The sequence below is a fragment of the Pelophylax lessonae genome (genome assembly GCF_965119305.1).
Source record: "Pelophylax lessonae genome assembly, chromosome: 8".
NCBI classification, from domain to species: Eukaryota; Metazoa; Chordata; class Amphibia; order Anura; family Ranidae; genus Pelophylax; species Pelophylax lessonae.
In genome coordinates, this window is record NC_138775.1 from 296422558 (window position 1) to 296435900 (window position 13343).

The 13343-nt window shown below is 44.7% G+C and overlaps 1 protein-coding gene across 1 annotated transcript in view; it reads right to left on the reverse strand.

The window, feature by feature from the left end:
- Positions 1 to 480: 480 nt before the first annotated feature.
- HECTD3 (HECT domain E3 ubiquitin protein ligase 3) overlaps positions 481 to 13343 on the reverse strand; it is a 112134-nt gene continuing 99271 nt past the window's right edge. The window contains exons 19-22 of the mRNA XM_082265613.1: positions 11703 to 11777; positions 9942 to 10023; positions 2241 to 2306; positions 481 to 777 (exon numbers count right to left, since the gene is read on the reverse strand). Of these exons, the coding sequence (XP_082121739.1) occupies positions 693 to 777; positions 2241 to 2306; positions 9942 to 10023; positions 11703 to 11777 (308 nt within the window). The 3' untranslated portion in view covers positions 481 to 692. The remainder of the gene's footprint in view (positions 778 to 2240; positions 2307 to 9941; positions 10024 to 11702; positions 11778 to 13343) is intronic.

A 13343-nucleotide genomic window follows, 5' to 3' on the forward strand; every position in this document is an offset into this window, starting at 1 on the left:
CATCTGTATACATGGAGGAGGACTATACATCTGTATACATGGAGGAGGACTATACATCCGTATACATGGAGGACTATACATCTGTATACATGGAGGGGGACTATACATCTGTATACATAGAGGAGGACTATACATCTGTATACATGGAGGAGGACTATACATCCGTATACATGGAGGAGGACTATACATCTGTATACATGGAGGAGGACTATACATCCGTATACATGGAGGAGGACTATACATCTGTATACATGGAGGAGGACTATACATCTGTATACATGGAGGAGGACTATACATCTGTATACATGGAGGAGGACTATACATCTGTATACATGGAGGAGGACTATACATCATATCTATCATCTGATTCATACATTGTTCAACAGAAAACATTTTTACAAGTTCCTTTCCCTTTAAAGCAGACTCCTATGAGTTTTCTCATAACCACCACTGGGGGGCGCCAATGGGTGGCCCCAATAATTTTCATCATTATCATTCACAACATATTGTTTATTTCTCTGTATACAATAACAGCAATAGAAAAATAGAAGAAAACGTGCGGCTTATACAGAAATGTGTAGACCGGTTCTCTTCATTGCATGCAGTTGTTGCAGTTTATACAAGATTCAGATAAATGAAGACCCCGGAATCAGGACGAGGACGAAACGTCCGGGGGGGATCCTCTCCGCCCTTCACTCTTCCCACGGGCTCATATCAGTATCAATAGCCACACAGTTGTAGGCGGCGTAGCGCAGCTTCTCCTCGCAGATCTTGGCGCTGAAAGACACGAGATACAAGTCACATGACATGCAGACCGCACACGTTCCTGTCACTATCGACTGCATTTGTTTTCTTTATTTCTAAGACCGCATTCACACCTTAGGGTTCTGCAGCTGAAAGCTCAAACGCTGGAAGTGAAAAAATCCATTATTCTCTATGGGGACATGGATAGATGGAGATGTGGATGGACAGATGGATGGAGACATGGATGGATGGATGGAGACATGGATGGATGGAGACCTGGATGGAGCGATGGATAGATGGAGACATAGATGGATGGATAGAGACATGGATGGATGGACGGAAACGTGGATGGAAACATGGATAGATGGAGATGTGGATGGATGGAAACATGGATGAATGGAGACATGGATGGACGGATGAATGGAGACATGGATGGATGAAGACCTGGATGGAGCGATGGATGGATGGAGAGATGGATGGATAGAGACATGGATGGGTGGATGGAAACGTGGATAGATGGAGATGTGGATGGATGGAAACATGGATGGACGGATGGATGGAAACATGGATGGACAGATGGCGATGTGGATGGATGGAGACATAGATGGATGGATAGAGACATGGATGGATGAATGGATGGATGGATGGAAATGTGGATAGATGGAGATGTGGATGGATGGAGAAATGGATGGACAGAGACATGGATGGAGACATGGATAGACGGATGGATGGAGACATGGATGGATGGAGACATGGATGGATGGAGACATGGATGGATGGAGACATGGATGGATGGAGACGTGGATGGATGGAGACGTGGATGGATGGAAACATGGATAGATGGAGATGTGGATGGATGGAAACATGGATGAATGGAGACATGGATGGACGGATGAATGGAGACATGGATGGATGAAGACCTGGATGGAGCGATGGATGGATGGAGAGATGGATGGATAGAGACATGGATGGGTGGATGGAAACGTGGATAGATGGAGATGTGGATGGATGGAAACATGGATGGACGGATGGATGGAAACATGGATGGACAGATGGCGATGTGGATGGATGGAGACATAGATGGATGGATAGAGACATGGATGGATGGAAATGTGGATAGATGGAGATGTGGATGGATGGAGAAATGGATGGACAGAGACATGTATGGAGACATGGATAGACGGAGACATGGATAGACGGATGGATGGAGACATGGATAGATGGAGACATGGATGGATGGAGACATGGATGGATGGAGACATGGATGGATGGAGACGTGGATGGATGGAGACGTGGATGGATGGAGACGTGGATAGATGGCTTAGTCCCGCCCCCCACTCTCTTCTCTGGATGAGGTCCTATTATAATGCATAGTACAGGGGCGGATTAGGTCTCTCTCTGGAATTTATACTTCTAATACAAGAAAGGATCTTTTCTATAGAAGAAGAACCATCACTCTGGAGGCCAACAGTGGTTGGTGATCTGGGCTGACTTACCTGGGGTAGTTGGGTAGGTACAAGGTGCTGGAACATGTCGAGGACTCAGGGAGGGAATCTGTAGAGCTGTAAAATAAAAGAAACAAAGTGAAATTCTAATTTTTATAAATACTTATCATGTGAGGAATATGGGTCTGGAACAGCGCTCATCTATCAGAAAATGCCAGTTGCTGGGCTGCTTTCTGCCAATTAAAAATAGTGAAGCATCAGAAGAAAATGTCCATTTATCTGAAGGGAAGATTGAAAATGGCAATTTTAAATATTTTTGGTTTTCTTTTCAAAAAATAAATCTCCTCTTGGGGCTCTTTTGCCCTGGCGGACGGGGGTGGCCCCTTGCTTGCATTTATCTGGCCCTTCAGGCATTATGTCTCTAACTGGCACCAACAATTTAGAACTATTTCCTCAACTGGCACCAACAATAGAGAACGGTTTCCTCAACTGACACCAACGATGGTGCACCATTCCTCCCAATGACACCAACTATCTCTCCCCCTTTTACCAAAGATAGAGCATTGTTTACTCCCATTGGGCAAAGTCTGCCCCCCCCCAAAGTCTGAAGGACAGTAAACTGACCCTTTGTTTAGAAGTGTAAGGACACCCCAAAGTATGAAAGGGGTTACAGTTGTCTAGGATAATCCGCTCCCGAACACCAGGACAGCTATCGACCACTCCAATCCTCCATACATGAAGCACATACAAATTATCCCCCCCCCCCCCCCGTACGAGACAAGGCTCTGTATTGAGGTCAAGTGAGAATAACTCTCTTCTTCTCTTTTATTGAAAGAAACACAGCATTTATATATACCTTGAGAATACCACATGAACAATGACTGTGTAATTATATGCCTTAGTAGACAGCCAGGTGAGCTCATTAACATACTTATCAATAGTCTCAGACCCAATTAACATACTGTCCTATTTTAGACAAAAGCACTTAGTTAATCAGTAGACATTCTTTAGGAGGGGCTGCTGGAAACAATCCCCCCCTCTCTCTGCAGCTAATACACATTGATTAGCAGACATGGTGTCTCTCATAGTTCCTGGATGCCCAAATTAGGAGTTGCACTCCCTGTGCCCCTACAGTGTATAGGAATAAGATAGATCTCCATATTTCCTGAGAGATATTGGTAATGCATATTACTGTCCCATTTGAAGTAGTCCAAACCATAGTCTCAGTGTACACCACCCTCCCGGTCACCCTGCATCCATAAAAGATGCAGGGTGACTTAAACATAAGAAAGCCACACAAGGCTGGACATGGTGCCTCCCAACATCTTTAAAGGAATTTGGGGTCCACAACCCCCATGCCCAAAGTGACTTCTGTCACAAGAAGGTTTAGAGACCCCTGCCCTAGGACAGGACTATAGAACACTTCCTCCTCTCCCTCTTCTTCATGGTACATTTAGGAGACCAAATGGGACCAAATAAAACATGTTTGGTGTTAGGGCTTACATAAAAAACGTTAAACAGAGTTGTAGGAAGGAAGAAGGAAACTGGGGAGACGTCCATTGACCTGTCTGTAGACCTTTTTTGCATAACCGGTGCAATATCTGTTACCACCACCCAACCATCCCTAGTCATTATTAGGTAATGTAGGGTTACTGCTGAGGAATAATGGGTGCTTCTCAGTATGAGATAGACTTGCAAAAGTTGTCCAACGTCCTGGAAATGATCTCATTTTGATGAAGGTTCTCATTGATCGAGGTCATAATATATCCAGTAGTAGTTGGTCACATTCAACTGGACTTCTTTGGAATATTGAAGACATTTCATAGCGTATCCAAGCCACTTCTTCTGTTCAAATGAGTGTCAGGAACATACCCCAATATTTACATCCACAGAGGTAGCACTGAAACCTTCATCAATCACCATGGAATGTGTTGATGTTGATTGTCCAAGAACAGATTGGGTGGTTTGTAAGTGGTGTTCTAGTTACATAATCCCATCCTTGGTGGTAGGAAGTCTACATAGAGGTCAATCCTTCAAGCCACATGGCTGAAGATATGAATTGTTGTCACATGGCCAGGATAGAGATGTTAAAATGGCTTTATATGTGAAAGACAGATTGTTTTGAAGGCTTCCTGTTCCAGTTTGACATAGATGTCCTCTTCCACACCTCTTCTGCACCAGTTGTCCTCTTTGTCCAATATGTGTCCTCAAAAGAACGTCACTTTTCCTTAAGGTGTAGGAAGACTGTTGAGTCTTCACCTGTAGAACTTGGCCACCTATGTTCGAATGTTCTACAGGTTAAAGTTCAGGAGGGCAAATTTTACAGGTCAAGATTCAGGGGGCAAACTCTACAGGTCAAGCTTTAGGAGGGCAAATTTTACAGGTCAAGATTCAGGAGGTCAAATTCTAGAGGTCAAGATTCAGTAAGGCAAATTCTACAGGTCACACTTTAGGAGGGCAAATTCTTCAAGTCAAGATTCAGAAGGGCAAATTCACTAAGTGAAGATTCGGGAGGGCAAATTCTACAAGTCAAGCTTTAGGAGGGCAAATTCTACAGGTCAAGCTTTAGGAGGGCAAATTCTACAGGTCAAGCTTTAGGAGGGAAAATTCTACAGGTCAAGATTCAGGAGGGCAAATTTTACAGGTCAAGATTCAGGAAGGCAAATTCTACAGGTCAAGCTTTAGGAGGGCAAATTCTACAGGTCAAGCTTTAGGAGGGCAAATTCTACAGGTCAAGATTCAGGAGGGCAAATTCTACAGGTCAAGATTCAGGGAGGAAAATTCAACAGGTCAAGATTCAGAAGGGCAAACTCTACAGGTCAAGATTCAGAAGGGCAAACTCTACAGGTCAAGCCTTAGGAGGGCAAATTTTACAGGTCAAGATTCAGTAAGGCAAATTCTACAGGTCAAGCTTTAGGAGGGCAAATTCTACAGGTCAAGCTTTAGGAGGGCAAATTCTACAGGTCAAGATTCAGGGAGGAAAATTCAACAGGTCAAGATTCAGAAGGGCAAACTCTACAGGTCAAGATTCAGAAGGGCAAACTCTACAGGTCAAGCCTTAGGAGGGCAAATTTTACAGGTCAAGATTCAGTAAGGCAAATTCTACAGGCCAAGCTTTAGGAGGGCAAATTCTACAGGTCAAGCTTCAGGAGGGCAAATTTTACAAGTCAAGATTCAGGAGGGCAAATTCTAGAGGTCAAGCTTTAGGAGGGCAAATTCTACAGGTCAAGATTCAGTAAGGCAAATTCTACAGGTCAAGCTTTAGGAGGGCAAATTCTACAAGTCAAGATTTGGGAGGGCAAATTCTACAGGTCAAGCTTTAGGAGGGCAAATTTTACAAGTCAAGATTCAGGAGGGCAAATTGTACAGGTCAAGATTCAGGAGGGCAAATTCTACAGGTCAAGCTTTAGGAGGGCAAATTCTACAGGTCAAGATTCAGGAGGGCAAATTCTACAGGTCAAGATTCAGGAAGGAAAATTCAACAGGTCAAGATTCAGAAGGTCAAATTCTAGAGGTCAAGCTTTAGGAGGGCAAATTCTACAGGTCAAGATTCAGGAGGGCAAATTCTACAGGTCAAGATTCAGGAAGGAAAATTCAACAGGTCAAGATTCAGGAGGGCAAATTCTAGAGGTCAAGCTTTAGGAGGGCAAATTCTACAGGTCAAGATTCAGTAAGGCAAATTCTACAGGTCAAGCTTTAGGAGGGCAAATTCTACAAGTCAAGATTTGGGAGGGCAAATTCTACAGGTCAAGCTTTAGGAGGGCAAATTTTACAAGTCAAGATTCAGGAGGGCAAATTGTACAGGTCAAGATTCAGGAGGGCAAATTTTACAGGTCAAGATTCAGGAAGGCAAATTCTACAGGTCAAGCTTTAGGAGGGCAAATTCTACAGGTCAAGCTTTAGGAGGGCAAATTCTACAGGTCAAGCTTTAGGAGGGCAAATTCTACAGGTCAAGATTCAGGAGGGCAAATTCTACAGGTCAAGATTCAGGGAGGAAAATTCAACAGGTCAAGATTCAGAAGGGCAAACTCTACAGGTCAAGATTCAGAAGGGCAAACTCTACAGGTCAAGCCTTAGGAGGGCAAATTTTACAGGTCAAGATTCAGTAAGGCAAATTCTACAGGTCAAGCTTTAGGAGGGCAAATTCTACAGGTCAAGCTTTAGGAGGGCAAATTCTACAGGTCAAGATTCAGGGAGGAAAATTCAACAGGTCAAGATTCAGAAGGGCAAACTCTACAGGTCAAGATTCAGAAGGGCAAACTCTACAGGTCAAGCCTTAGGAGGGCAAATTTTACAGGTCAAGATTCAGGCAGGCAAATTCTACAGGTCAAGCTTTAGGAGGGCAAATTCTACAGGTCAAGCTTTAGGAGGGCAAATTCTACAGGTCAAGATTCAGGGAGGAAAATTCAACAGGTCAAGATTCAGAAGGGCAAACTCTACAGGTCAAGATTCAGAAGGGCAAACTCTACAGGTCAAGCCTTAGGAGGGCAAATTTTACAGGTCAAGATTCAGTAAGGCAAATTCTACAGGCCAAGCTTTAGGAGGGCAAATTCTACAGGTCAAGCTTCAGGAGGGCAAATTTTACAAGTCAAGATTCAGGAGGGCAAATTCTAGAGGTCAAGCTTTAGGAGGGCAAATTCTACAGGTCAAGATTCAGTAAGGCAAATTCTACAGGTCAAGCTTTAGGAGGGCAAATTCTACAGGTCAAGCTTTAGGAGGGCAAATTTTACAAGTCAAGATTCAGGAGGGCAAATTGTACAGGTCAAGATTCAGGAGGGCAAATTCTACAGGTCAAGCTTTAGGAGGGCAAATTCTACAGGTCAAGATTCAGGAGGGCAAATTCTACAGGTCAAGATTCAGGAAGGAAAATTCAACAGGTCAAGATTCAGAAGGTCAAACTCTACAGGTCAAGCCTTAGGAGGGCAAATTTTACAGGTCAAGATTCAGGAGGGCAAATTCTAGAGGTCAAGATTCAGTAAGGCAAATTCTATAGGTCAAGCTTTAGGAGGGCAAATTCTACAGGTCAAGCTTTAGGAGGGCAAATTTTACAAGTCAAGATTCAGGAGGGCAAATTCTACAGGTCAAGATTCAGGAGGGCAAATTCTAGAGGTCAAGATTCAGCAGGGCAAATTCTACAGGTCAAGCTTTAGGAGGGAAAATTCTACAGGTCAAGATTCAGGGGGGAAAATTCTACAGGTCAAGATTCAGGAGGGCAAACTCTACAGGTCAAGCTTTAGGAGGGCAAACTCTACAGGATACGCTTTAGGAGGGCAAATTCTACAGGTCAAGCTTTAGGAGGGCAAATTCTACAGGCCAAGCTTTAGGAGGTCAAATTTTACAGGTCAAGATTCAGGAGGGCAAATTCTACAGGTCAAGTTTTAGGAGGGAAAATTCTACAGGTCAATATTCTTGACTTGTAGAACTTGCCCTTTTTACAAGTCAAGATTCAGAAGGGCAAATTCAACAAGCCAAGATTTGGAAAGTATCCAAAACCTCAGTGAATATAAATGTTGGGTACAGGGCCGGTGCAAGGATTTTTGGCGCCCTAGGCAAAATAAAAATTGCCGCCCCCCCATATGCTCGGCCCACGATGTGAAAAGAGAATTACAATATGAAGGGAAATTTTTCTTTCTTTAATCATATACTGTGTGTTGTTATTAGGGGAAAAAATATTGTTACCTCTTGGATAAGAAAAATAGCCTTTTCCCTTAGTTTAGTGAATGTGGGGGAAAATCCTGTGCTCCCTGTTTGTATTCGGCAGCAAGATTGTCTTAGGTCTTTATCCTTCATCAGAGGCTCTCCTCCCTCACCGCTATCCATCATAGGCTCTCCTCCCCCACCTCTATTCTTCATCATAGGCTCTCCTCCAGCACCACTATCCATAGGAGAGCCTATTAATGAAGAATAGAGGTGGTGGAGAAGAGTCTATGGGGAAAAATAGTGGTGGTGGAGGAGAGCCTATGATGGATAGCGGTGCTGGAGGAGAGCCTATGATGGAGGATAGCGGTGCTGGAGGAGAGCCTATGATGAAGGATAGCGGTGCTGGAGGAGAGCCTATGATGAAGGATAGCGGTGCTGGAGGAGAGCCTATGATGAAGGATAGCGGTGCTGGAGGAGAGCCTATGATGAAGGATAGCGGTGCTGGAGGAGAGCCTATGATGGAGGATAGCGGTGCTGGAGAAGAGCCTATGATGAAGGATAGCGGTGCTGGAGGAGAGCCTATGATGAAGGATAGCGGTGCTGGAGGAGAGCCTATGATGGATAGTGGTGCTGGAGGAGAGCCTATGATGAAGGATAGTGGTGCTGGAGGAGAGCCTATGATGAAGGATAGTGGTGCTGGAGGAGAGCCTATGATGGAGGATAGCAGTGGTGCAGGAAAACCTATGATGGAGGATAGCAGTGGTGCAGAAAAACCTATGATGGACGATAGCAGTGATGGAGGGGAGCCTAAGATGAAGGATAGCGGTGGTGCAGGGAAAACCTATGATGGAGGATAGCAGTGGTGCAGAAAAACCTATGATGGAGGATAGCAGTGATGGAGGGGAGCCTAAGATGAAGGATAGCAGTGGTGCAGGGAAAACCTATGATGGATAGCAGTGGTGGAGGGGTTAAAACCCCTTTAGACAGTGAGTAAGTCTCCTATAACTATTTATAATAGTGAAGTCTTTATCAGAACCTATTGGACCCCCCCCCCCTCGAGGTGTGCGCTGTGCTTGGGGCTCACTGAGAGTTGTAGTTTTATGTCAGTCATGTGACCCCCCCAGCCCCCTCACCTGGATGATCTGGAACCCCTGGTGCTCCTCCACATACACAGCCATGTGTGGGGGGATTCTCAGGGTCTTGTTGCTGGCGTCCATGTCTCCTCAGATCTCCGAGTTGCAGGCCTCAGATTCCCCGGACAGGCAGCAGTACTCCTTGGCAGCACAAGCAGCTCCCTCTATCACATTTCCCTACCCCGGCGCTGAGTCAAACTTCCTGACTCGCTCATTGGTTCTCCCCCCGCCCTTTCTCCTCCGACGGCTGACGTCATCTGCAGGGGAAACCTAATGCGCATGCGCGGCATCGCCGCTACGAAGATTTCCGACGCTGGAGCCCGGTGTCAGCCCTGAGACTCGCACACATCTCAAAATCGCCCAGGCAGCCGCGGGCGCCGCCGTGCAGGTGGAGCACAACAGGAGGGGCGCCGCCTGCAACCGCCGGTCCATACTGATTCCGGGACCGGGGTGCAGCAGGTAGGATGCTGGCGCCCCCTGCTGAGTTGGCGCCCTAGGCGACTGCCTGGTTCGCCTTACAGGTAGCGCCGGCCCTGGTTGGGTATCTTCCTGACACTCATTACAACCGTAGTAGTGGCCAGGAGAAGCTTTGAAGCGTCTTCAAGGTTAAAAAACAAGTCCAGTTGAATGTGACTAATTACTACATACTTCTCCTTATTCACATTCAAATCAGGGTGGATCCTCTGTAGAGGGTCCTCATGAACCGTAGTTTAATACATAACAGGCGGACCTCACATGACTGAGTAGTTGTCAGCCCAAGTATCCAAGTGAACAATCTCTTTCCTGCAGTAACCAATCAGATCCTCATCTCTCCCTTTCCCATACTGCACCAGGAGAATAAAGGTAAGGGCATGGCAGATGGCACCACAACCCTCTCAGACAATCTGTTCCTCAGACATGTTGGTGAATTGCAGCCAATGTTCTCTGTAGAGGTGAAGCTTGCCCCTTCATATTGTCCCAGGAGATCCCAGACACTCACCCTGATTTATCTGGATATATGTAGATGGGAGCTGGAAGACGGCTCCGACCAGTGACAAACCTCAGGAAGCGGCTGCGATCCTCTGTGGGAGAAATTTTTTATTAGTGGGGTTGTCAGAGGCACAAAATAATTCCAAATTAAGATCACACTCTAAAGTACCCTCTACAGCTAAAACCATGACCATTAATACGTTTCCCCCATTGTGGCTACAATAGTCTCCACTCTTCTGGGAAGACTTTGTACAAGACTTTGGTGGGTGTCTGTGGGACATGGTGCCCATTTGTGAGGTCAGCTACTATTGGACGAGAAGATATGGTTCTCAACCAGCATTCCAATTCATCTTAAAGGTGCTCAGTAGTGTTGAGGTCAGGGCTCTGAGCAGGACACTTGAGTTTCTCCACACCAAACTGGTAAGGCCATGTCTTTATTGGAGCTGGCTTTGTACACAGGGGACAGTCAAGCTGGAACAGAAAATGGTCTTCGCCAAACTGTTACCACAAGGTTGGAAGAGCTCAATAGTCTACAATGTCATACTTAATCAATGTTCCTTCAGATTTTACAAGGGTTGTGACTGACATTCTACCTGATGGTACTTTTATGGTTCCAGGTTTAACGTATTTGGCACAGCCTCTGGTATGATCCCAATAATGCATTATTCCCATTGATCTCCAATGTAAGGAGCATTTTTCCCTACTGACCACCAATGTAAGGAGCATTCTTCCCACTGACCACCAATGTAAGGACATTCTTCCCACTGACCACCAATGTAAGGAGCATTCTTCCCACTGACCTCCAATGTAAGGAACATTCTTCACACTGACCACCAATGTAAGGGACATTCTTCCCACTGACCTCCAATGTAAGGGACATTCTTCCCACTGACCTCCAATGTAAAGGACATTCTTCCCACTGACCACCAATGTAAGGAGCATTCTTCCCACTGACCTCCAATGTAAGGAACATTCTTCCCACTGACCACCAATGTAAGGGACATTCTTCCCACTGACCACAAATGTAAGGAGCATTCTTCCCACTGACCTCCAATGTAAGGAACATTCTTCCCACTGACCACCAATGTAAGGAGCATTCTTCCCACTGACCACCAATGTAAGGACATTCTTCCCACTGACCACCAATGTAAGGAGCATTCTTCCCACTGACCTCCAATGTAAGGAACATTCTTCCCACTGACCACCAATGTAAGGAGCATTCTTCCCACTGACCTCCAATGTAAGGGACATTCTTCCCACTGACCTCCAATGTAAAGGACATTCTTCCCACTGACCTCCAATGTAAGGGACATTCTTCCCACTGACCACCAATGTAAGGGACATTCTTCCCACTGACCACCAATGTAAGGAGCGTTCTTCCCACTGACCACCAATGTAAGGAGCATTCTTCCCACTGACCTCCAATGTAAGGGACTTTCTTCCCACTGACCACCAATGTAAGGAACATTCTTCCCACTGACCCCACAATGTAAGGAGCATTCTTCCCACCGACCTCCAATGTAAGGAACATTCTTCCCACTGACCACCAATGTAAGGAACATTCTTCCCACTGACCACCAATGTAAGGAACATTCTTGGACCCCGTACAACGCAGGCAGGTAGGAGGTCAATCAGCAACTGCTCAAGAAACCCCTAGCTACCTTTCACTGGAAATTCCTGGACTCCATTATTTGGAAGGTGGTCCACAGACTTTTGGCAATATAATGTATAATGATCATCTACAGACCAGATAAAGATCTGCATGGCTTACCGTTTGTGAAGTTGTTCAGAGCTTCCCAGAAGTATTGAACTCGGATGTCTGTCGCACCCAAATCCTCAAACCTTGCTGAAGAGACAGAAAAGAGACAATGAGGGTGAGAAGTTACATAGTAGTTGAGGTTGAATAAAGACAACAGTCCATTCAGTTCAACCTGTGCAGGTGTGTGCGTCAGTGGCGTGATCATTTCCCATAACCCTGAATGTTGTGATCTGTGAGATGCACATCCAAGAGTCTTTTAAAAGTAGCCATACTCCCTGCAGCTACCACCAATTGTGGAAGAGAGTTCCACATTCTTAAATCAAAATTTTTTAAAATTTTAGGCCAATTTTTGGTGAAAAAAAATCGCAATAAGCGTATTTTGATTGGTTTTCGCAAAAGTTATTGCATTTACTAACTACGGGAAAGATTTATGTCATTTTTATTGTTTTTTTTTTTTTAAACTAGTAATGGCGGTGATCTGCCATTTTTTTTGAGGGACTGCGACATTGCGGCGGACAGATCGGACCCTTGACTGACATTTTTGACACTTTTGGGGGTACCAGTAACATTACTACAGTAATCAGTGCTATATATATGCACAGTTACTGTAAAAATGACACTGGCAGGGAAGGGGTTAACTTTATTAGAGATCCAGGGGTTAAGTGTGTCCCTAGGGGCGTGCTTCTAACTGTCAAGGGGCGTGGCTTTTGATGTAACCACAGAGACATACAATCCTACATTTTTTTTTAAAGGTATTTTATTAGTGAAAACATACAAACACGGTTAACAAAACCAATACAGTAAACCCCCCTCCATTGCGGGGGTTACGTTCCGGACCCAGCCGCGAAAAGTGAAATTCCGCGAAATAGGAAAACCCTATTAAAATGCATTGTAGGCATGTTTTTTTACTGTCACTGTACGTGTAGAAGCATTTTAAGATCTTTAAACACACTTTTAAAACAATAGAAACTCATTTAAACACATAAAAGATACTAAGAGACATAGCAAGAGCTATGGAAAACACAAAAATATTTCATTTTTAATGATTTATATAGTAAAATAACATTACAAAAAAAAACGCGAATTACCGGGACCGCAAAAACTGAACCGCGATGTAGCGGGGGATTACTGTATAGGTATAGGAGCACAGTACAAGTATAAAAAATTGTGGACATGGCAAAGAGCAAGTATATAAAGCAGGAGCATAACAAACAACTCCGATGAGACATGCCAGCAAATAAGTCACCCCCCCCGTACTCCCTTAGACAACAATAAAAAATAATTTACATTATATATACATTTTTTTTTTGGTAAATGGATATACACCACATTTTTATTTAGAAACAAACAGTAACGTAACCCTTCACGTAATATATAACCTCAATAGCAATATAGGTACCATCTGACCAGACATAAACAGAGAATGAATCTGCTGACACAGCCCCAGTAGGAGAAACCCCTCGATGGAGAAATTCCCGGGAGCGGAGAAGAGCATACCAAAAAACAGGGCTAGCGGACTTTCCTCCCATACACAATCCAATACACAGGAGGCCTAAACCTCAGTTGACCCCAACACCAATGCCATCCAGGAGGACCATATCTTACAAATTTTTTTCGGGCACCCCCAGGCCAAGTAGGTAAGTTTATACATGG